This window comes from Xenopus tropicalis, chromosome 9, assembly GCF_000004195.4.
Source record: "Xenopus tropicalis strain Nigerian chromosome 9, UCB_Xtro_10.0, whole genome shotgun sequence".
In the NCBI taxonomy this organism is placed as follows: Eukaryota; Metazoa; Chordata; class Amphibia; order Anura; family Pipidae; genus Xenopus; species Xenopus tropicalis.
The window spans coordinates 70,139,761-70,159,169 of record NC_030685.2 but is presented as its reverse complement, the minus strand read 5'-3'; the positions used below and the strand labels follow the sequence as shown (position 1 = coordinate 70,159,169).

General features: G+C 38.4%; 1 protein-coding gene across 2 annotated transcripts in view; it reads left to right on the top strand.

Annotated features, from left to right (window-relative positions):
• csrnp3 (cysteine-serine-rich nuclear protein 3) overlaps positions 1-12,499 on the top strand; it is a 98,620-nt gene extending 86,121 nt beyond the window's left edge. For both annotated transcript variants that reach the window (XM_031893602.1, XM_004917703.4), the window contains 3 exons: positions 1,612-1,871; positions 5,066-5,362; positions 9,653-12,499. In XM_031893602.1, the coding sequence (XP_031749462.1) occupies positions 1,612-1,871; positions 5,066-5,362; positions 9,653-10,687 (1,592 nt within the window). In that variant the 3' untranslated portion in view covers positions 10,688-12,499. The remainder of the gene's footprint in view (positions 1-1,611; positions 1,872-5,065; positions 5,363-9,652) is intronic.
• Positions 12,500-19,409: the final 6,910 nt, after the last annotated feature.

Sequence of the window (19,409 nt, the reverse complement as noted above, 5' to 3'; positions counted from 1 at the left end):
TTTAATGTGCCTTTGACATGAGGAAAGTAGCAGAAAAAGCAGTGAAAAGTGCTTACCCCTTGGAAACCTGCCAAGGAGAAGATTATTTATCTTTAGTGACTATGGATTTTATATCCTTTCCTACATGAAAGGTGCTTTTGAAAATCTTACAGCTTTGTAATGATGTTTCCTAGGCTTAAAGGGGTAGAGCAATCATGGCAGTAAAGTAAAGCCCATCTCTGAACAGTACTGCGCTCGACGGCCTATTAAATGAACCAAAACTAAGAGGAACTTCCTCAAGGCACCACTCAACTAGACGTCTATATAGACCTAAAGGCAAAGACTGGTGCCATAATGGTCTCAACAAATATGATATGACAGATTTGATGTCATCAGAAACAACAAATCCAAAAATCTTGAATTTACCGTAATAAATACTTATGCAATAGATATCGATATTCTCTTAATAACACAAAGGGTCCATAAGTGCCTGAAACCTTGCCTTCAATTCTTGTTTTGTATTATAGGGAATGTTTCCAGATAAGGGATCTTTATGCGATTTGGATCTGCATACCTTAAATCTAATAAAAATCATTTGGACGACATTTGAATCTCCTTTTTTTTTACAGAAATTTGATTTTTTTTTTTTTGCATTGGGAGTCAAATTGGAGGCAAAATGTAATTTTCATTTTGAGTTTTTTCACATTTTCTTAACAGTTGGTAGACCCATTTTCACATTTTTAAAAAATCAAGTTTTTGATATTTGAGTTTTTCAATAAGTACTAATTTGAGTTTGGTGAGTTTGGAGTCTTTTTTGAATAAAAAGTCATATATTTAAATATTGATTAACCAAGTGTCGGACTGGAACCCCAGGGGCCCATCAGAAAAACTTGAACCATGGGCCCACTCTCCAAAATATTTCTCCTCCTTTCCTCACATCTTTATTCTCCTATTATTATTATTAATTACATGCTGGCACCTATCCTTCTTCTTCCTCTTTGTTCCCATTCAGAAATAGAAAATGACCATGAAACAGGCCAAATGGTTAGGAGCAGGAGGGCCACCTGACACCTGGGCCCATCTGAGTTTTCCTGGTATCCTGGTGGGCCAGTCCGACACTGGACTAACCTACTTCAATAGTTTTGTCGCCAATATGGATTTCTGCAGTTTAGTTACCCTCAAGTACAAATTACTGTTTATTTTTGCTTCAATGGAGTCAATAGGGATGGCCTTCCTGTAATCCGAAGCTTTCTGCAGAGCTGCTTTTGTGTTGCCTCTTCTACTATATATGTCCATTGTACCATATATGCTCATGGACTATTATATATCTAGGCCTGGTAACAGATTCCCTTGCAGTAGGAAAACATTGGGACTACCTATAGTTTTTTAGCAGAGGCATTATGCATATAGAAAAGTGAACTTTTAGTGATATCCAAACTAAATCTAATTATAGAAGCTAATAAAGAGATAGGGATAATGCTGAACCACAAGCAAAATGTGTGCCAGTTGTCTAACCACAGCAACCACATAGCTTTTACTATTGGAGTGCAGATTATAAAAATAAAAGTAACTGATTTAAAATGAAACGTTGTGCCTTTTTGTAATACTGAACTCTTATTAAATGTTTTTCAGCATCATCCATTCTAAAACGTGAGAAACGACTTAGAGCCAAAAATGTCCGCTTCAACTGTGTCACGGTGTATTATTTCACAAGGAGGCAAGGATTCACAAGTGTGCCGAGCCAAGGAGGGAGCACGTTGGGGATGTCCAGCCGTCACAACAGTGTTCGCCAATACACCCTTGGGGAGTTTGCCCTAGAACAAGATAGGTTACATAAAGAGATGCTGAGAGATCACCTTAGAGAAGAGAAACTCAACTCCCTCAAGCAAAAGGTATCAGAGTTTTGTGTTTTTTCATATGATAACATATAATACTCCTTCTGTTTAAAGGCAGCATGCATCTTCCTTAACTTTGTTGTTCCTCTTCATTGTAGCTGGACTACAGATCAAATCAAAAGGGGCAATATAATGGGTCATTTATGTAGCAGAATGCAGTCACCATGGGCCATTTTTCTGCACTTGGCACACCGCTCTCTGCTATTGCACAATGGCCACAGGGCTCTGTGCTCGATTGTGAAGCAATTTTGATTTGCCAGTATTATTTTGTAATAGAACATCCTAAGAGCTAACATATTTAATGTGGTTTAGGTGTTGGTGTTTGAAAAAGTGTGTTTATTGGCTACAGCAACAATCATGTGAACAAAGAACAGGGAGCTGGGGGGGTGAAAATGTTATTTTTTGCTGGGGAACTAGACACACAAAGTTAACCCACTGATACATCTCTTTTGATCGGGTTGATACCTTAGACTTGGAGAAAAGATTTATTGGACAGTGTTACTTTAAATGAGAAAAAAAACCTAAAAGCAGATATAGATAAAAATGTTGTAGTATTTTCATACTGAACTTACTGCACCACCCTACAGGTTCTGCATCTCTACAATAGTAAGGATCCAGGTCTTCAATGATGTCACAGGAACTGTCCTCTAGGCAGCTTTAGAGAACCCAAGCTTAGGGGTCTTTGCAGATCCTCAAGGAAAAAATAATGTTTGTGTCTCATACAAAAGCTGGTGCTACAGGGCTGATTATTACATTCTAATTATCACTTGTTCCTGAGCTGCCATGTAATGAGAATCTGAATGAATTACTGATCAGCCTTGCATTGTGACATTTATTTTTTGTATATACAGTATATTGTGAATCGGCCCCTAAGCTCAGTAACTGACAGCAGCACAGAGCTTGTGCAGGGAATCAGCAGAAAAGAAGATGGGGGGCTACTGGGGCATCTTTCCTGCCAAAGGGATGTGGCTGCCTTGGGCTATTAGAGATGAGCGTATTTTATCGCTAGGCATGGATTCGCAGCAAATTTCCGCATTTTGACATTGCCGAATTGGTTTACAAAACTTCAGCGAAATATCACCACGAAAATTTGCGGTCATGGCAAAACAGATGTGGCTGTGTAAAAAAAAAAGGGTGCTGTCGCGTAAAAAGAGGTTGCTTCAAATTGGCGCAGTTGCGTGCACATTAAAAAAGACGTTTGGCACCTGCGTTTCATGAATTTCCCACTGTTATAGTAATTTTTCCATAGTTTCGCTAATTTTCTGGCGAAGCCAAACGGCCCAGATTCGCTCATCAATAATTACAGAACCTCAAAACAATATGTTTATCATTTCTACCCTACTTGTTTGATAAGCTTTAGTTCTCCTATAAGAATCCATGATGATTGTTCCATCATGATTTAACCCTGGATGATAAATTGACGTATACTGGGTGTATCAGCACATAAATGTATAAATGAGTACCAAGGGAAGCTAATAAACCGAAGGCCACTAAATCTTTGATAAATCTGAGCAGAGGCTGAATACATGCATATTTTAGTCAAACTTTCTCTAGTGTGTGTTAGCCATCACCGTGTGGCTGTATCTGCCAGAGAGAAAACCTTTACGGAACCCATTAAGATTCAACATCAGTATTTCTAGCAAGTAAGCAAGATAACGAGGCAATTTCCATGCAAATAAACTCATTATTATTAATTTGTGTTGCTCCTAAGAGATTCTCATATGTTTTGAGATTTAAAAAAAAAACTCATTTCAAAAACGGCACAATGTGTTTGGCTATCGGCTTCAACAAAGCATCTCAGCAAGCCCTGTACATGTAGTTTTAAAGGGGAAGTTCACTGTTTAATTTATTTTTAGTATGATGCAGACCGAGCCATTCTTCCAGTAAAACTTGCATGCTCAGTCTATTTCCCTCAGAACAATCTGTGATGGTTGGAAAATAAAGACTTGATACAAGCTTATTTTATAGCCCTCACACATCTAAAGATATATATAAAGATATATAAAGACATCTCCCATGCCAGATCTGTCAGTAAACCTCACAAGGAACAATGGGGTTGATTCACTAAAGTGCGTTAAATTTTATCGCACTTTTTTTGCGTTAAAATAGACACAAAAATTAGCGCGCAATTCACTACAGTATTACCGCGTGCGTTAAGTCTCGTATCGCATGTGTTATTTTTCACGCAACCGCATGCGTTAGTTTTAACGCATGTGTTAAATAGCGCACGGAAAAGAATACTAACGCATGATTCACAAACACTTAGACGCGCTAAATATCGCATTAGTCTGTGCGAAAAATAACACCTACTTGGGGCAGGCGATAATTATAGAAAAGTACAGTAAATGAGCTTTTGGCAACACAATATAGACTTTGCAGTGACGCAGCCGCCAGTTTGCAGGGAAATGGGCATTTTCAGAAAAGTAGTTTTATGAAAATAATGCCGTGCATGGCTAATATGGCGTGCGTTTATTCGCGCGACTATTTATATGCGGATACAATTGATGAAATGTTTCGCCAAGCATGGATTCGCTGCAAATTTTTGGACGTGCGGCGAATTTTTCCGCGGCAAATTTTTTCATGCGTTTCGCAAAACAATCCGCCAATGGCATGAAAAAATTTGCAGCGGAAAAATTCGCCACGCATCCAAAAATTCGCCGCAAATCCATGCCTGGCGAAACATTTCATCAGTTGTAGCCGCATATAAATAGTCGCGGGCAACAATCTTTTTGCCCGCACGACATTGCAAATTTTTCGCTAAAGATAAACGGAACAGATTCGCTCATCACTAGCAGTTACTATTTATAAGCAGCTACTAATTATATGCTACCATATATATGCTACCATATATATGTGGCGACAATTCATATGCTGCTACTATCTATTTGCGGGTGTTAATTAGCACATGTACCAGCAAATACCGAACGAAAATAGTCTTCGCGAGTTAAATAACACATGCAATATCGCGCGTAAATTAGCGCAAATATGCTTATAGTGAATCGTGCGATAAGTCGCGAAAATTTAGACGCAATAAAATTTTTAACGCACTCTATAAATAGCGCACATTAAAACGCACTTTAGTGAATTGGCTCCAATGTATACAAATAAGCCCTGATTATTATTTCATTCTCTATTTCAATTATTGCAAATAAATACTAAGCCATTAACACAAAGCTTCTGCCCTCCTTTAGATAACCAAAAATGGCACAGTGGAGTCTGAAGAAGCCAGCATTCTAACCCTAGACGATATTTCTGATGATGATATTGATTTAGACAACACTGAGGTGGACGAATATTTCTTCCTGCAACCTCTGCCAACGAAGAAACGGCGAGCGCTGCTCCGAGCATCTGGAGTGAAAAAGATTGACGTGGAAGAGAAACACGAGCTGAGAGCCATCCGTCTATCCAGGGAAGACTGCGGTTGCGACTGCAGAATATTTTGTGATCCAGAAACATGCACTTGCAGCCTCGCAGGCATAAAATGTCAGGTAAGTGGCAAGAATGAATTGATCTTGGCAATAAATGTCAGACTGCGATGGTCTATAAAAATCGTTCTTTGGGAATATTTTGAAGAAGCACTTATTTAGAAGATATATGTGTGCCGCTTCTCACCTTCAATAAGAACTGCTGTTTGTCTGTAGTTATGGCTTATTACAAGGAGGCTTTGGCCGTATGTTACAGGTGTTCAGTGTGGTATGGATAACTGTTTATGACATATGTAAAGGAAATGCCCCATATCTCAAATGAACCAAGAATAACTTAGCAAACACTTCAATGGGCCGATTTTCTGCCAACCAGGCGTGTGCTTTACATTGATCAATGACTCATCAACAAAGAATTGTATACATTTTTCTGTTAATCAAAGGCAATATCCAGATTGTACACTTAGGGGGGCATAACGTTCATATTTTTTTTCACGATTCGTGGTTTTTTTTCCAATAAAACGCTTTTTGTGTTTTAGCGGAAATGAGTTTGTGTGATTTAAAAAACCTCCTAAACCACAAAAATCAGAATGTTAATAAATGTGTGACACCTGGAGGCTTATTTATGAATTTTCGATTTTGTGCCTTACAGAAAAAGTGATCCACTTTTTACTAGTTTCTATGGGATTTTTAGAACCCACTGATAAATATACTGTACTAATAAAAATCCCACAGAAAATAATAGAAAGTGGGTGAGTTTTCCTGTGGTGAGCTCTGATTTCACAATTAGAGCTGGGGGCGCACACACATAGACCCATACCAACCTATCTATACACTCACACATACAAATTATATATACCAATATACTAACTGTAGATATTAGTATCACAATAGCCTTGGATATTCTGATTGATCAAGAACTCATCCAGGCCCCTCTTATAGGCATTAATAGAATCTGCCATTACCACATCTCTAGGAAGGGCATTCCCCAACCTCACTGCCCTCACCATGAGGAACCCCCTATGGTGCTTTGAATGGAAGTTCTGTTCCTCCAATCCAGTGCTGTCCAACTTCTGTGGTACAGAGGGACAGAATTTCTCTAGCATACATAGTGGAGGGCCACTAATGGAAGCCAGTTTGGACCACTCCCCTTTTTTAAACTGCACCCACTTCAAACCACACCCCTGTTATTACAAGAGCTTTTAAGACCATGCCCACATTAATGGTGGTAGCGCAGCAAACACCCAAATGGATGGTGCTCACTGTGGGGATATCAACCATCATTAATATGTGAAAGAATTATATTATGTCATATTAAGACATATCCTTAAATCCATATGCCTTCTTCTCCCCCGTGGATAGCACATACTTACACACCTTAGGGACCATTTAATGGCTATATCCAACTGCTAACAAACTCCCAGAAAAAAACCCTGCCAGATTCACCTCCCACAGGCAGCATATGGCAGGCAGAGTATGGCACACACAGGCAGGGTAGAGCAGGCAGAGTAAGGCCACACAGGCAGCGTAGGGCAGGCAGAGTATGGCACACACAGGCTGCATAGGGCAGGCAGAGTATGGCACACACAGGCAGCATAGGGCAGGCAGAGTATGGCACACGCAGGCAGGGTAGGGCAGGCAGAGTATGGCACACACAGGCAGAGTAGGGCAGGCAGAGTATGGCACACACAGGCAGCATTGGGCAGGCAGAGTATGGCACACACAGGCAGCATAGGGCAGGCAGAGTATGGCACACACAGGCAGTATAGGTCAGGCAGAGTATGGCACACACAGGCAGGGTAGGGCAGGCAGAGTATGGCACACACAGGCAGAGTAGGGCAGGCAGAGTATGGCACACACAGGCAGCATAGGGCAGGCAAAGTATGGCACACACAGGCTGCATAGGGCAGGCAGAGTATGGCACACAGGCAGCATAGGGCAGGCAGAGTATGGCACACACAGGCAGCATAGGGCAGGCTCATGAGGTAGGCTGATGGGGCCTAGCATGTATGTGTGCCTTGGCTTGTTTGTGTGCAGTGAATCCTATGATCCCAGGGGTGGCCCTTAATTCTGAAAATGGCCTTTTTCTATTTAGGATTACCCAATAGCACATACTACTAAAAAAGTATATTTTTATGAAAATGGTTTATTAGCTGAAGCAGGGTTTTACATATAAGCTGGTTTATGTAATATATTTTTTATAGAGACCTACATTGTTTGAGGGTATAGTCCCATTGACTTCTACATAAACTCTCAAGCTGCTAGATGTCGAAGTTTTACATCTGAGTTTTTCTAATTCAAATTTTGGTAGACCAATGATGGAATCAAAAAGTTTTTTGCACAAAAAAAATCTAATGACAAAATCAAATTTAAATGATAAATTAGCCTCCTGGTTTTTGCTTGAGCAAGGGAGAAGTAGTAATTGTCAAGAGCACACATGGGAGTGGTTGAGTTTCTGCCTACAAATACATTATTGCTGATAACCATCAACAATTCTTTAATATTACAACTTGCTTCCCTTTTATCATTATATATCTCAGAATGGTTGAGTAATTAGGTGACAGATACATAAAGGGCTGCTACCCTTAAGCGTTGAAGGTGCAAATCAGAAAGAGCTGAGTGTGTTGATGCAGATAATGGGGTTGACGCTGCTGTCGGTGCCTGTGTGTAGAGTGTGAAACTCTCTGGTCTCTCTATGTACGTGGAAGAGAGAAGACTGTTGCCTGGAGAAAGGCTGTGTTTGAGAAAGTACTGTTGGTGAAGATGACTTGGAATCTGGCCGGTTGGCTTGGCTGATTGAGAAAGAGAAGTTGATCTCTGATGGTAAATTGCTAGTTATTGGTGCTAACCTTGTGGTGTTCCATTGTCTGGGCTGGCTAGTCTGGAAAATTATAATGTCAGGTGTGAGAGACTGTTATATTTTTGTGTTGCCTTCTGAAGATAAAGCACTTTGTCTATATTTTCTTTAATGAAATAAAGTAAAGGCAAAGTTCTATTTTATGGCATTTTTATGACTCTGCATAAGAAATCAGAATTACTAGCCAGACAAACAAGAGTTTTATAAATATATATATATGTGTGTGTATGTATAAATATATATATAAATGTATACAGAGAGAGAGAGAGAGAGATAACTCTCGAGTTCTGGCTCCCATCAGATGGCAGTATAATATGCATTATTCAGATTGTTCTCTTCCAGACATGATGTATCCTGTCAGTTACACTAAAATAACCCAAAGCTTCATTCAGACAATGTATGTGAACATTTTCATTTTACTTAAGATGAAGAGATGCCCATAGTTGCAAACCCAAGTCATGGCTCTAGATTCTGAATGTGAAAATGACACATCTTTTTTTTTATTTAAAAAAAGCATATTGTTATAAATTCCCTCGCTGCAGATTTCCAGTGTTGACAACTTTCAGAATCTCAGGGGGATCATATCCCCTTAGTTCCCATGGGTTCTGCAGTGCAGCAATAATATATCACGGAATGATTCCTAACATAACATTGTTTAGGAAAGTTTTTTTTGTAGCTCTCCAGTGCCAGCAGCCAACTTAATTTAAGAAAATAATATAATGAGAATCCTGTCTATGAAGATTCTCATTCATCCAGGTCATGATATACAGTATCTGGTACAATTAAGTCTAAAACAATTGGACTTTTCTGAGTTTCCTTGAAAACATTCACCACTCATCCTCATGGCTTCTTCAGTTCAACTGAGTGGTAAGGAATTCCCTGGCATTTAAACCCTTGAGGGTAGTACAGTCACAGACATCCAATCACAATCCAGTTCATGTACTTTGAAAGATTAACACCTGCATCAATGAGAATCATGGTACCATTGTGACTGGATCATACCTTCTTACACCTGTCAGTTTCAGCCAAAACCTAACTGAATAAGTTCAATGGAACCATTCTGATTGGATGCCTGTGACTGTACTACCCTCAAGGTTTTAAATGCCGGGAAATTCCCTACCACTCAGTTGAACTGAAGAAGCCACTCAGATGAGTAGTAAAAAAAAACTCTAGTTGTTTTAGACTTAATTCTACTAGATCATGAGAATCCTGTTGGCCTTTTATATTATAGTTTTTTATTTCTTTATTTTTTGCCCTTAATAAATCTCAGAGTGTCAGAAACTCAAATTTCAAAATAGTCATGATTTTTTTCACCATGAAAAACCTAATGAGGATAAATCTGCCCCTAGTGTGTATCTGCAACTCTTTTGAAATGCTTGGGGAGAAAATGCTGCATTAAAATTGAAATTTTAATTAGAATTTTGATTCTAGACTTAAATTTGGGCCAGGGTTTGTAGAGAGTGATTTGTGTATAATAATATATATTTTGTATTATTCAGGTTGATCGTATGTCGTTCCCGTGTGGGTGTTCCAAGGAAGGATGCAGCAATACAGCCGGTAGAATAGAGTTTAATCCTATCCGTGTAAGGACACACTTTTTGCACACAATCATGAAGCTTGAGCTAGAGAAAAACAGAGAGCAGCAGGCAACTCTCGGAAACGGTTGCCACAGTGACGTCAACTCCCTTGCCAGTGCCCTTGCCCAAAATGGCCACTCTGTAGAGTACTCTATTGCAGAGAATTTTGAAATAGAATCTGAGTCTCAGTCGGCATTAATGCACTTTCAGTCCTCTGATCATTTAGACTGCAACGGTGATGACGAAGAGGAAGATGACGGCAGCAGTTACTGTAGCGGGGTTACCGATTCCAGTACGCAAAGTTTATCACCTAGTGAATCAGATGATGACGACGATGAAGATGATGAGGATGATGGAGACAAATCAGATGAGTTTAGTGAAGTCATCTCCCCTCACGATGACAATATCACCGGACATTCAGTCCTTTGCTATTCCAATGGCAACACAATGCACGACAACCACTTGAAAAATGCTTCGTATTACTCTAACTCATCGGCCCTGTATTATCAAATAGAGAATCACAATTCTGGCACCACAAACCAAATACCTGAGCCATATCCAGATAGGAGCTCTGTGAAAAATGCCACCCTTAATTTGGTGCCTTACAACATGAGAGCAGAGCAGTTCGCCGACTACTCAAGGCAACACGAAGAAAGTTTCTCCAGCTGCCATTACCCTACAACAAACCCATCTGTTATAGTGTGTTGTGCCGCCACAGAAAATGAAAACAACACATCTTGCCACAATTTATACCCTGAGCTAAGATCCAATCTCCCTCAAGTAGAATTTCACTCGTACTTAAAAAGCTCCTCTCCTGATGGATTTGTTCCTAATTTGAATGGATCTAGCCATCACTCGCCTGAACTGCTTAACGATAATCCTGTGAACCTATCAGAAACAAGTAAACTTCACGACGATTGCATAAAACCCCCTGTAGTGGAAACGGTACCTGTTTAGATAACAACGTCTACTTTGCCATCTTCTCCAATTGTAACTGAACTCAGTTTCTAACAATCGAAAATATTTTTAACCAAACACAGCTGATCTACATTTTTTTTTTTTCGTCTAGTAGAAATTGGTTAAACATAACGATTTAGTTGTCTAGGCTATGACAATGCACAATAACTATTTATCAAGCAATGTAAACTACTGAAACCATGTCGATTTATTAGGAAGCATTGGTTTGAATATGTTACTCTGTCTATATATCTCTAAGCAGCCTTGTATCAAAAGTATGTGAAGACTGCCAAACCAGCTCAATGAAATCCTAATATATTTGAGAAAAATGGGGTCTGTGCAAGATTATCAAGAGATTCTTTCAGTATGGAAAACCTTAATACTAGATTTATTGAAGAATAATTCAATATCATTTTGTGAAACACTATTTCCTCATTATCTATGTGATTTATTTATGGAATTTACGTGTATTATGCAGTGTTTGTTTTTATACAGATGGACAGCATGTTCATAGTGGGGGTGGGGTGGGCTGGGGGGAGTGGTTAAGGATTCATAGATTGTTAGAGCATGTCCACAAAAATAAATAATACAAACTGTGGCATTTGTCTAAGACATATCATAAAAGACTGTGCAAATGGCATTGACTTTTTTGTTGTTGGACATGGAGTCCATTAGAACCAAATAATGCTTATTAAACCACATGTGATGTTATTTTTATGGGGATACTGTGATCCTGGTGTGTTCTGCAGATTCTTGCCATCATTTCTGAAACATTTCACTGCCGTTTGGTTTGAATGGTTCCCATCAGAATCCCTCAGGCTCTGAAGATGATACAAGTCCTCCACAGAATGTCCAAGAGAAAGCCAATACTTTTGGTAGCACAGTTATTGCTTCTCATGGACAGAAAGCTGAACCTAAACAGCATTTCAGTGATGGTGACTAACAGCATTAACTGATTGTACTGTGGAGCTGATAATTCAAGTAGAAAGCTTTTACTTATCTCATGCCAATGCCTATTAATGACACTGAGAATTCAAATGAGAGTAACACTTGGTAAGATACTGCAGGACAACTTTATTAAGTTCTTCTGACATTGAAAACAGATATGGGATTTACTGTTGAACTAAGATTTTCCTCATTTTGCTTCGCTTCTCATTTGTCATAGACCTGGTCCAAAGTAACATAATCATTGTAACAAATGTTAAATAACACAGCCTTCATTCATTGCGATGGCTGAATAATTGGTATATGTTCGTCGTTAGATTTTAGACATGATGCAGATTACAAACTGTATCTAAACAACCCGTCTTTGCAAGTATTGTAGATAATAAATCCCATACCTGTTAATATGAGTCCATGGAACTGACCTTTGCAAGGAAAGTTTATCTTATTTTTGATAAACTTGGGTTTTTATTTTCTTCCAAAAAGACAATGAAGTATAAAAGTATTATGTTTTTGTGTGCACCGAACATTCTCTGCTGGCATATATGTTTAAGTACATTAGGATGGGCCAACAAACTGCTTGTCTCTTCAGAAAATTCTATATATATTGCCAAAAGTATCTAGACACATGCTGAGGTCCAAACTGTCCAGAACAAGAACTATGGGGATTATATGGGCCAGACATGATTACTCTGTACAAGTACATTAGAGGGGATTATAGGCAGATAGGGGGGGGGTTCCCATAAAAATGACCAGCGCACCAGAGGCCCCCCTTCCCCTTTAGATTGTGGGAAGGGAACTTTCATTTGAAGCAGCTTAAGGCAGGGAGGTTGGGGAATGCCCTTCCTAGTGATGTTGTAATGGCAGATTCTGTTAATGCCTATAAGAGGGGCCTGGATGAGTTCTTGAACAAGCATAGTATCCAAGGCTATTGTGATACTAATATCTACAGTTAGTATTGATGTTGGTATATATGGTTTGTCTATGTTAGTGTATTGTAGGTAGGTTTGTGTGTGCTGGGTTTACTTGGAGGGTTGAACTTGATGGTTCTTTTTTCAACTCTATTTAACTATGTAACATCTATTATTACCTTGTGCAATGCAAGGTGTTGGCCAGAGTGATGTAAAGGTCATTCCCATTGGAGCAGTGGAAATGTGTCCTCTGGAATGATGAATGGCTTTTTGTCAACTGGCAGTCTAACAGTCTAGCAGGTGCTAGGACAACAATAACTAATTGAATGCATAATGCCAACAGGCAAGTTTGGTGCAGGAGAAATTATGGTTCTGGGGCTGTATTTCATGGTATGGGCTAAGGGTTCTAGTTCCATTGAAAGCAAACCTTAAGGCTACAGCATACAGTAACATCTGACAAAGGTTTCTTCTTGTCTCAGCACTATAATGCCCCCATGAACAAAGAAAGATCAAGCTAGAATGGGTTTGCTAAGATAGTACTGGAAGAACACAACTGCCCTCCATAGATCCCTGTCTTTATCTCGAAGGAACATCTGTGTGATGAATTGGAAAACCAACTGCAATCTAGGCCTGATCCCCGACATCAGTCTCCAACCTTACTAATGGGTGTATGAGAGTAGATCCCACCAACAATCTAGTGTAAGGCCTTCCCAAAAGAGTAGAGGTTTTTGTGTGCCCTGAACATTCCTTCTTGGAATATATGTTTAAATATTAACACCCTTGGTTTTGGGAATTAGATGTTGGACACAAGTGTTTGGTTACTTTTGGTTATAAAGTATAAGAATCTGTTAAGCATTTCAGGGTTTATGAATATTAAGGTTAAATGTAATAGATGGCTACAATCTACTTTCGTTCATTAGATGTTGAGCAAGCAATATGGCATCTCCCACTGTACCTAAGTAAATATGCTGAGAAGAGTGTTCCTATGAATACAGTAAGCTTTGCTTTTTTAAAGGGGACCTGGCACCCACACATAAAAAGCTGTATAATAAAAGTCCAATCAAAATAAAACGTGAAACCCAAATTCTTTTTTCAATTAAACCATCCAAACCTGCTATAAATTAACTTAAAAATCTGAGCTGTCAATCATATATTGCCTGCCCCGCCTCTATGCCTCCGGCATAGAGGCGGAGCAGGCAATATATGAGTGACAGCTCAGATTTTTAATAACAGTTCCATTCAGCACTTACTAGATATAGCCTAGATGGCAAATGCATAAGATTTGGGGGTGATACAAAGCTTGACTTAATAACAGTGTTCACAAAATGGCGACGGCCTGCTTGCTCTGTCTGTAAATTTCAAGTCTGAAGGGCAAAAAAATTAAATATTTTATATAGTATAAGTAAAGTTTATTTTCCTCCACTAACGTAATAGAAAAGGATTTGGCATTATTTTATTATGGTGACAGGTCCCCTTTAATATGATCACTATGGAAAATGATCAACTCTACTTACAATATATAATCATTAACTCATCCCTGTACATATACTGGCACTTACCAGTTTCCCCATGTGGAAGAGACAGAATTTAAATGAAATGCCGCAACAATAAGGGGCACATTTACTAAGACACGAATCTGAACCGAAAAATTCCGATTTGAAAACGAACATTTTGCGACTTTTTCGGTTTTTTTGCGATTTTTTCGGCGTCTTTACGACTTTTCGGAAATTGTCGCGACTCTTTCGGTACCAATACGATTTGCGCGAAAAAACGCGAGTTTTTCGTAGCCATTCCGAAAGTTGCGCAAAATCTGGCGATTTTTTTGTAGCGTTAAAACTTGCGCGAAAAGTTGCGCCTTTATCGTAGCGTTAAAACTTAAAAGGTGCAACTTTTCGCGCAAGTTTTAACGCTACGAAAAAATCGCAACTTTTTGCGCAAGTTTTAACGCTCTGAAAAATCGACAGATTTTGCGCAACTTTCGGAATGGCTACGAAAAACTCGCATTTTTTCGCACAAATCGTATTAGTAACGAAAAAGTCGTGACAATTTTCCGAAAAAAACGCAAAATACCGATCATTACGAAAAAAACGCAATCGGACGCATTCGGCCCGTTCGTGGGTTAGTAAATGTGCCCCTAAATGTTAATGGCGAAAAATATCTACATTTATAAAGAATAAATGTGCTGGCAGCAATATTTAACCCAATTATATAAAAAATATTGCTAGGATTTACTTGTTTAAGAGCATAAGGTCATTTGAGGTAGTGACATGTATCCATAAAGACAATTTGCCTTTTTGGTAGCCGGTTAGGTTGTTTAAATGTGTAAAGCGTGTTTAAACAGAAATGTTATAAATGCACTTTATTGTTTATATGTTGCACGGAACAAATGTAACCTGTATCTTGAAAGAAAACAGCACTTTTTTTTTATAATCTGTATGCTCGAGTGGGTTTCCGACAATCTATTATGTAAAGAATGCTTCTAAAGCCATGGAAATTACTCATGTAAAGCAATTTTACCGGGAAGGAAATATAAAATTCTATGGACTATAAAACTGTGCTTTCTTCTGTGCAAATCGCTGGAATGTTCATTGATTTTACGTGCCCCTGCATCGTGGCCAAAAAGTGAGAGTTTTGGGATGAGATGAATGCTGCAAATCTGAGATAAACTTATGTGACAAGGGGCAGTTTAAATAAAGCATTTTACTTCATACAGGTATAGGACCCGTTATCCAGAATGCTTGGGACCAAGGGGTCTTTCCGTAATTTGGATCTCCATACCTCAAGTCTACTTAAAAATCAATAAACCATTAATTAAACCCAATAGGATTATTTTGCACCCAATAAGGATTATTTAAATCTTAGTTGGGATCAATTACAGGTACTGTTTTATTATTACAGAAAAAAGGGAATCATTTACCATTAAATAAACCCAATAGGGCTGTTCTGCCCCCAATAAGGGGTAATTATATCTTAGTTGGGATCAAGTACAGGTACTGTTTTATTATTACAGAGAAAAGGGAATCATTTAACCATTAAATAAACCCAATAGGGCTGTTCTGCTCCAATAAGGGGTAATTATATCTTAGTTGGGATCAAGTACAGGTACTGTTTTATTATTACAGAGAAAAGGGAATCATTTAACCATTAAATAAACCCAATAGGGCTGTTCTGCCCCCAATAAGGGGTAATTATATCTTAGTTGGGATCAAGTACAGGTACTGTTTTATTATTACAGAGAAAAGGGAATCATTTAACCATTAAATAAACCCAATAGGGCTGTTCTGCCCCCAATAAGGGGTAATTATATCTTAGTTGGGTCAATTACAGGTACTGTTTTATTATTACAGAGAAAAAGGAAATCAGTTTTAAAATTCTGAATTATTTGATTAAAATGGAGTCTATGGGAGACAGGCTTTAAGTAATTCGGAGCTTTCTGGATAATGGGTTTCCGGATAAGGGGTTCGATACCTGTGTAACTTCCATACAGACCTCCCACTCAAGCAGCCTGGCAGAACCCAAATGGGCCTCAAAAATGATTCATTTTACAACATAAAAATGCACATATAAAGGTGGCCATACACAGGCCAATTCTAGCTGCCGATATTGGTCCCTTAGAGAGATTTGGCAGCTTATTGGTCTGTGTAGGGGAACTAATGATGGGCCCGCCCGACCGACATATGGCCTAAAATTGGCCAGATCTCGATCGGGCAGGTTTGATTTTTCATTGGGTTGGGGACCGCATTGGCTCGTTGGTGCCTGTACCCGTCTTTGTAATTCAACTGAATTAGACCGATATCACCCACCCATAGGTGGGGATATCGGGAGAAGATCTGCTTGCTTGGCGACTGCTTGCTTGGATCTTAGCGTGTATGGCCACCTTAATTATATGTTCACCAGTAAGCCTTGAAGCTAATTTGGCACAAAAATTTGATATAGTAATGATGGCCTCATAATAACATATTAGGAATGATTAGGAAGATTATATTTAGGCTTCCTCTATATAGCATGTCTTTTTTATTATGAGTACAGTCTACAATAAACAGGAATCTACAAGTTTAAATGAAATTTATGTGAAGATGTGATAAATGGAATAGGCATGCTTTCAAGATATGGCTATGACATAAATGAAATATTTTTTTGGATTTTTGAATTTCTGAATTTCAGTTCAGCTTTTGTCCAAAAATGAGGGCTTCTCTGCATACCATACCAATTTTTATGATATACAATTAAATGTAGACTCTCAGATATCTCTCGGTCACTGGGCCTGGGTGCAGTCAACATGTCAAGAGAAAGGCTGGAGGTCCCTCTAGGTTGGAGCTCCCAGGGGCACCCAATTAATAAAAAATAATGCAAATGGCCTATTCATAAAGTTAGCTGATATAGTTTCCTATAAATCTTTTATAATTGCAAAACATAATACACAGAAGGTCTTTTGATTGCACATAATGACACAAACTCCAGTTCCAAAATGTTGAGAACACTGCCTGAACGTGATAGATCTCCTTTAGATTAATCCCTCTTTGTTTTCTAACTATGGCCATAAATTTGAAGCAAATGCAACTTAAGAATAACTTAATGGAAAGGTGTAGGTTGCTACGCAGTATTTTTGTGTAGATACCGTTAGTTGGAACTTTGAAAATGTGGATTCCTTATATCATATCTTCACACATCTATTTAAATATCTCCTTAGGAAACTGACTACACTGTATTGGTTTTCCCATCATGCAGCCTCCTTTTCTGAACTAGGGAAGCAAATTAAATCAAAATCTGAATTTCATCATTTTAGATTTTTTTTTTTAATTCACAAAAAGTAAAAAATGAGAAAATCTCATTTAGTTAAAAACTCAATTGCATAAAAATCACATTCTAGCCTTCATTTTTAGTGAGCCAAAGTTTCAATTAATTAATCTCAAAAACCCAAATTGAAATATGGCTCGAATTGTGAAATAACGGCTCTTGCCAGCTTTTAGATGCAGGATTTTTTGTGGTTTTAGTGTTTAGAAACAGTCATTTTCATTTAATAAATCTTCAAAATTAGAATTTCGGAAAATTTGAATTTGTGGTAAAAATAAATCTGCCCTGTAAGAAATGTGAAAATTTGAATATTGGTTGGAAATATTTTGTTTTGCAATTTTGTTATGGTTTAAAAAAAACTGAGCACTTCTGATGGATTCGCAGTGAGTTTCAGTGTTTCGCCATTGGTGGATTTTTTCATGAAGCAGGTGACAAAATTCGGCACAGAAAAATTCAGAGCATGACAAAATATTGTCGTCTGCGTCAAAAGAAAACTAACGCACATTTACGCTGTCCGTAAAAACAAATTATGCACACAACTATTTTTTTGGATGCACAACATTTTCCGCCACTTCGCACTTCTTTTGCAAGAATTGCTAATTTCTCAGCAAAGCGAAACAGGACAGATTCGCTCATCGCTATTTTTGAGTCAACAGTTACATTAATAAAAAGCCTTTGAGCAGCAGTACTGCTAAGGCCTATGTTATCTACATAAGTAGTGATGGGCGAAATGTTTCACCAGGCGGTGAATTTCCGCGTTTCGCCATTGGCGGATTGTTTCGCGAAACAGATGAAAAAATTCGGTGCGGAAAAATTCGCCGCACGTCCAAAAATTGTCACCCGCGACAAAATAATAGCCGCGGGCGATGAAATAATAGCCGTGTGACAAAATATTAGCCGCGGGCGACAAAATAATAGCCGCGCGAAAAAATAATAGCCACGGGCGACAAAATAATAGCCGTGCGACAAAATAATAGCCGTGGGCGACAATTTTTTTTGACGTGCAACATTTTCGCCGTTTCGCGAATTTTCCGCCGTTTCGCGAATCTTTTGAAAGATTTGCGAATTTTTCAGCGTAGCGAAATGGGACAGATTCACTCATCACTATAAATAAGTTCTGCAAACTTTATCTAACAATCTTTCCATATGACCATTATATGATCAGAGTGGGAAGCTAAGAGAAAGGCTTTGAAAATTGCTGTAATTTACTGTGCTTTACTAATTACTGTAGCAGAGAACTGTTTACAGCACTGGGATGGCTAAGGTGAGATTCATTAAAAGCACTGGCTTTAAAACGAATCATCAGATAAAAAAATCAGAATCACCTTAAAAAAAAGGAAAACGTAAAAAAAAAAAAAATGAATGAATAAAAAAATAATCACTTCAATGAAGAATATATACTCATGTATACATTTCTCCCATATAAATGAGTGTTTGTGTCCTTAACAAACCTATATGGGCAACTGGGAGAATTTACTATTTATTACATTTTGTGAATTGTTTTTTGGGGCCTGTTGAGAAAAAGCCATTTTTATTTGCACTGCTTTACTTCCTTGTGTGATTTGTAGGGATGCACCAAATCCAGGATTCAGTTCGGTATTTGGGCAAGATTCGGCCTTTTTTGGCAGGATTCGGATTTGTCCGAATCCACACTCCTGGACGAAAATCACATGACTTTTTGTCATGTAAACACGGAAGTTGAAAATTTTTTGGCAAGATTTAACCCTTCCAAAAGCTTCAGTTCAGTATTCTTTACAAAGGGTTCAGAGGTTCAGACAAGTGGATTTGATGCATCCCTAGTGATTTTATTATTTGTATATGTAAGATAGGCCAGGACATGAAGTACCACCTAACTGTATTTTCTAGTTTTTGTAGACTTTTCACACATACTTGATTGGTCAACTCAATAACCTATTAATGACGTGAGCATAATAGCAGTGTCAGTGATAACCTAAAACATTCACCAAGTAAAGGTCATTGGCCATCATGATTTTGTCATAAGCGTTAGTTGGATGGGAATTTTAGACAAATGTTTTGGTCAACAATCAAGCAATAATCCAATTCAACTTACACAT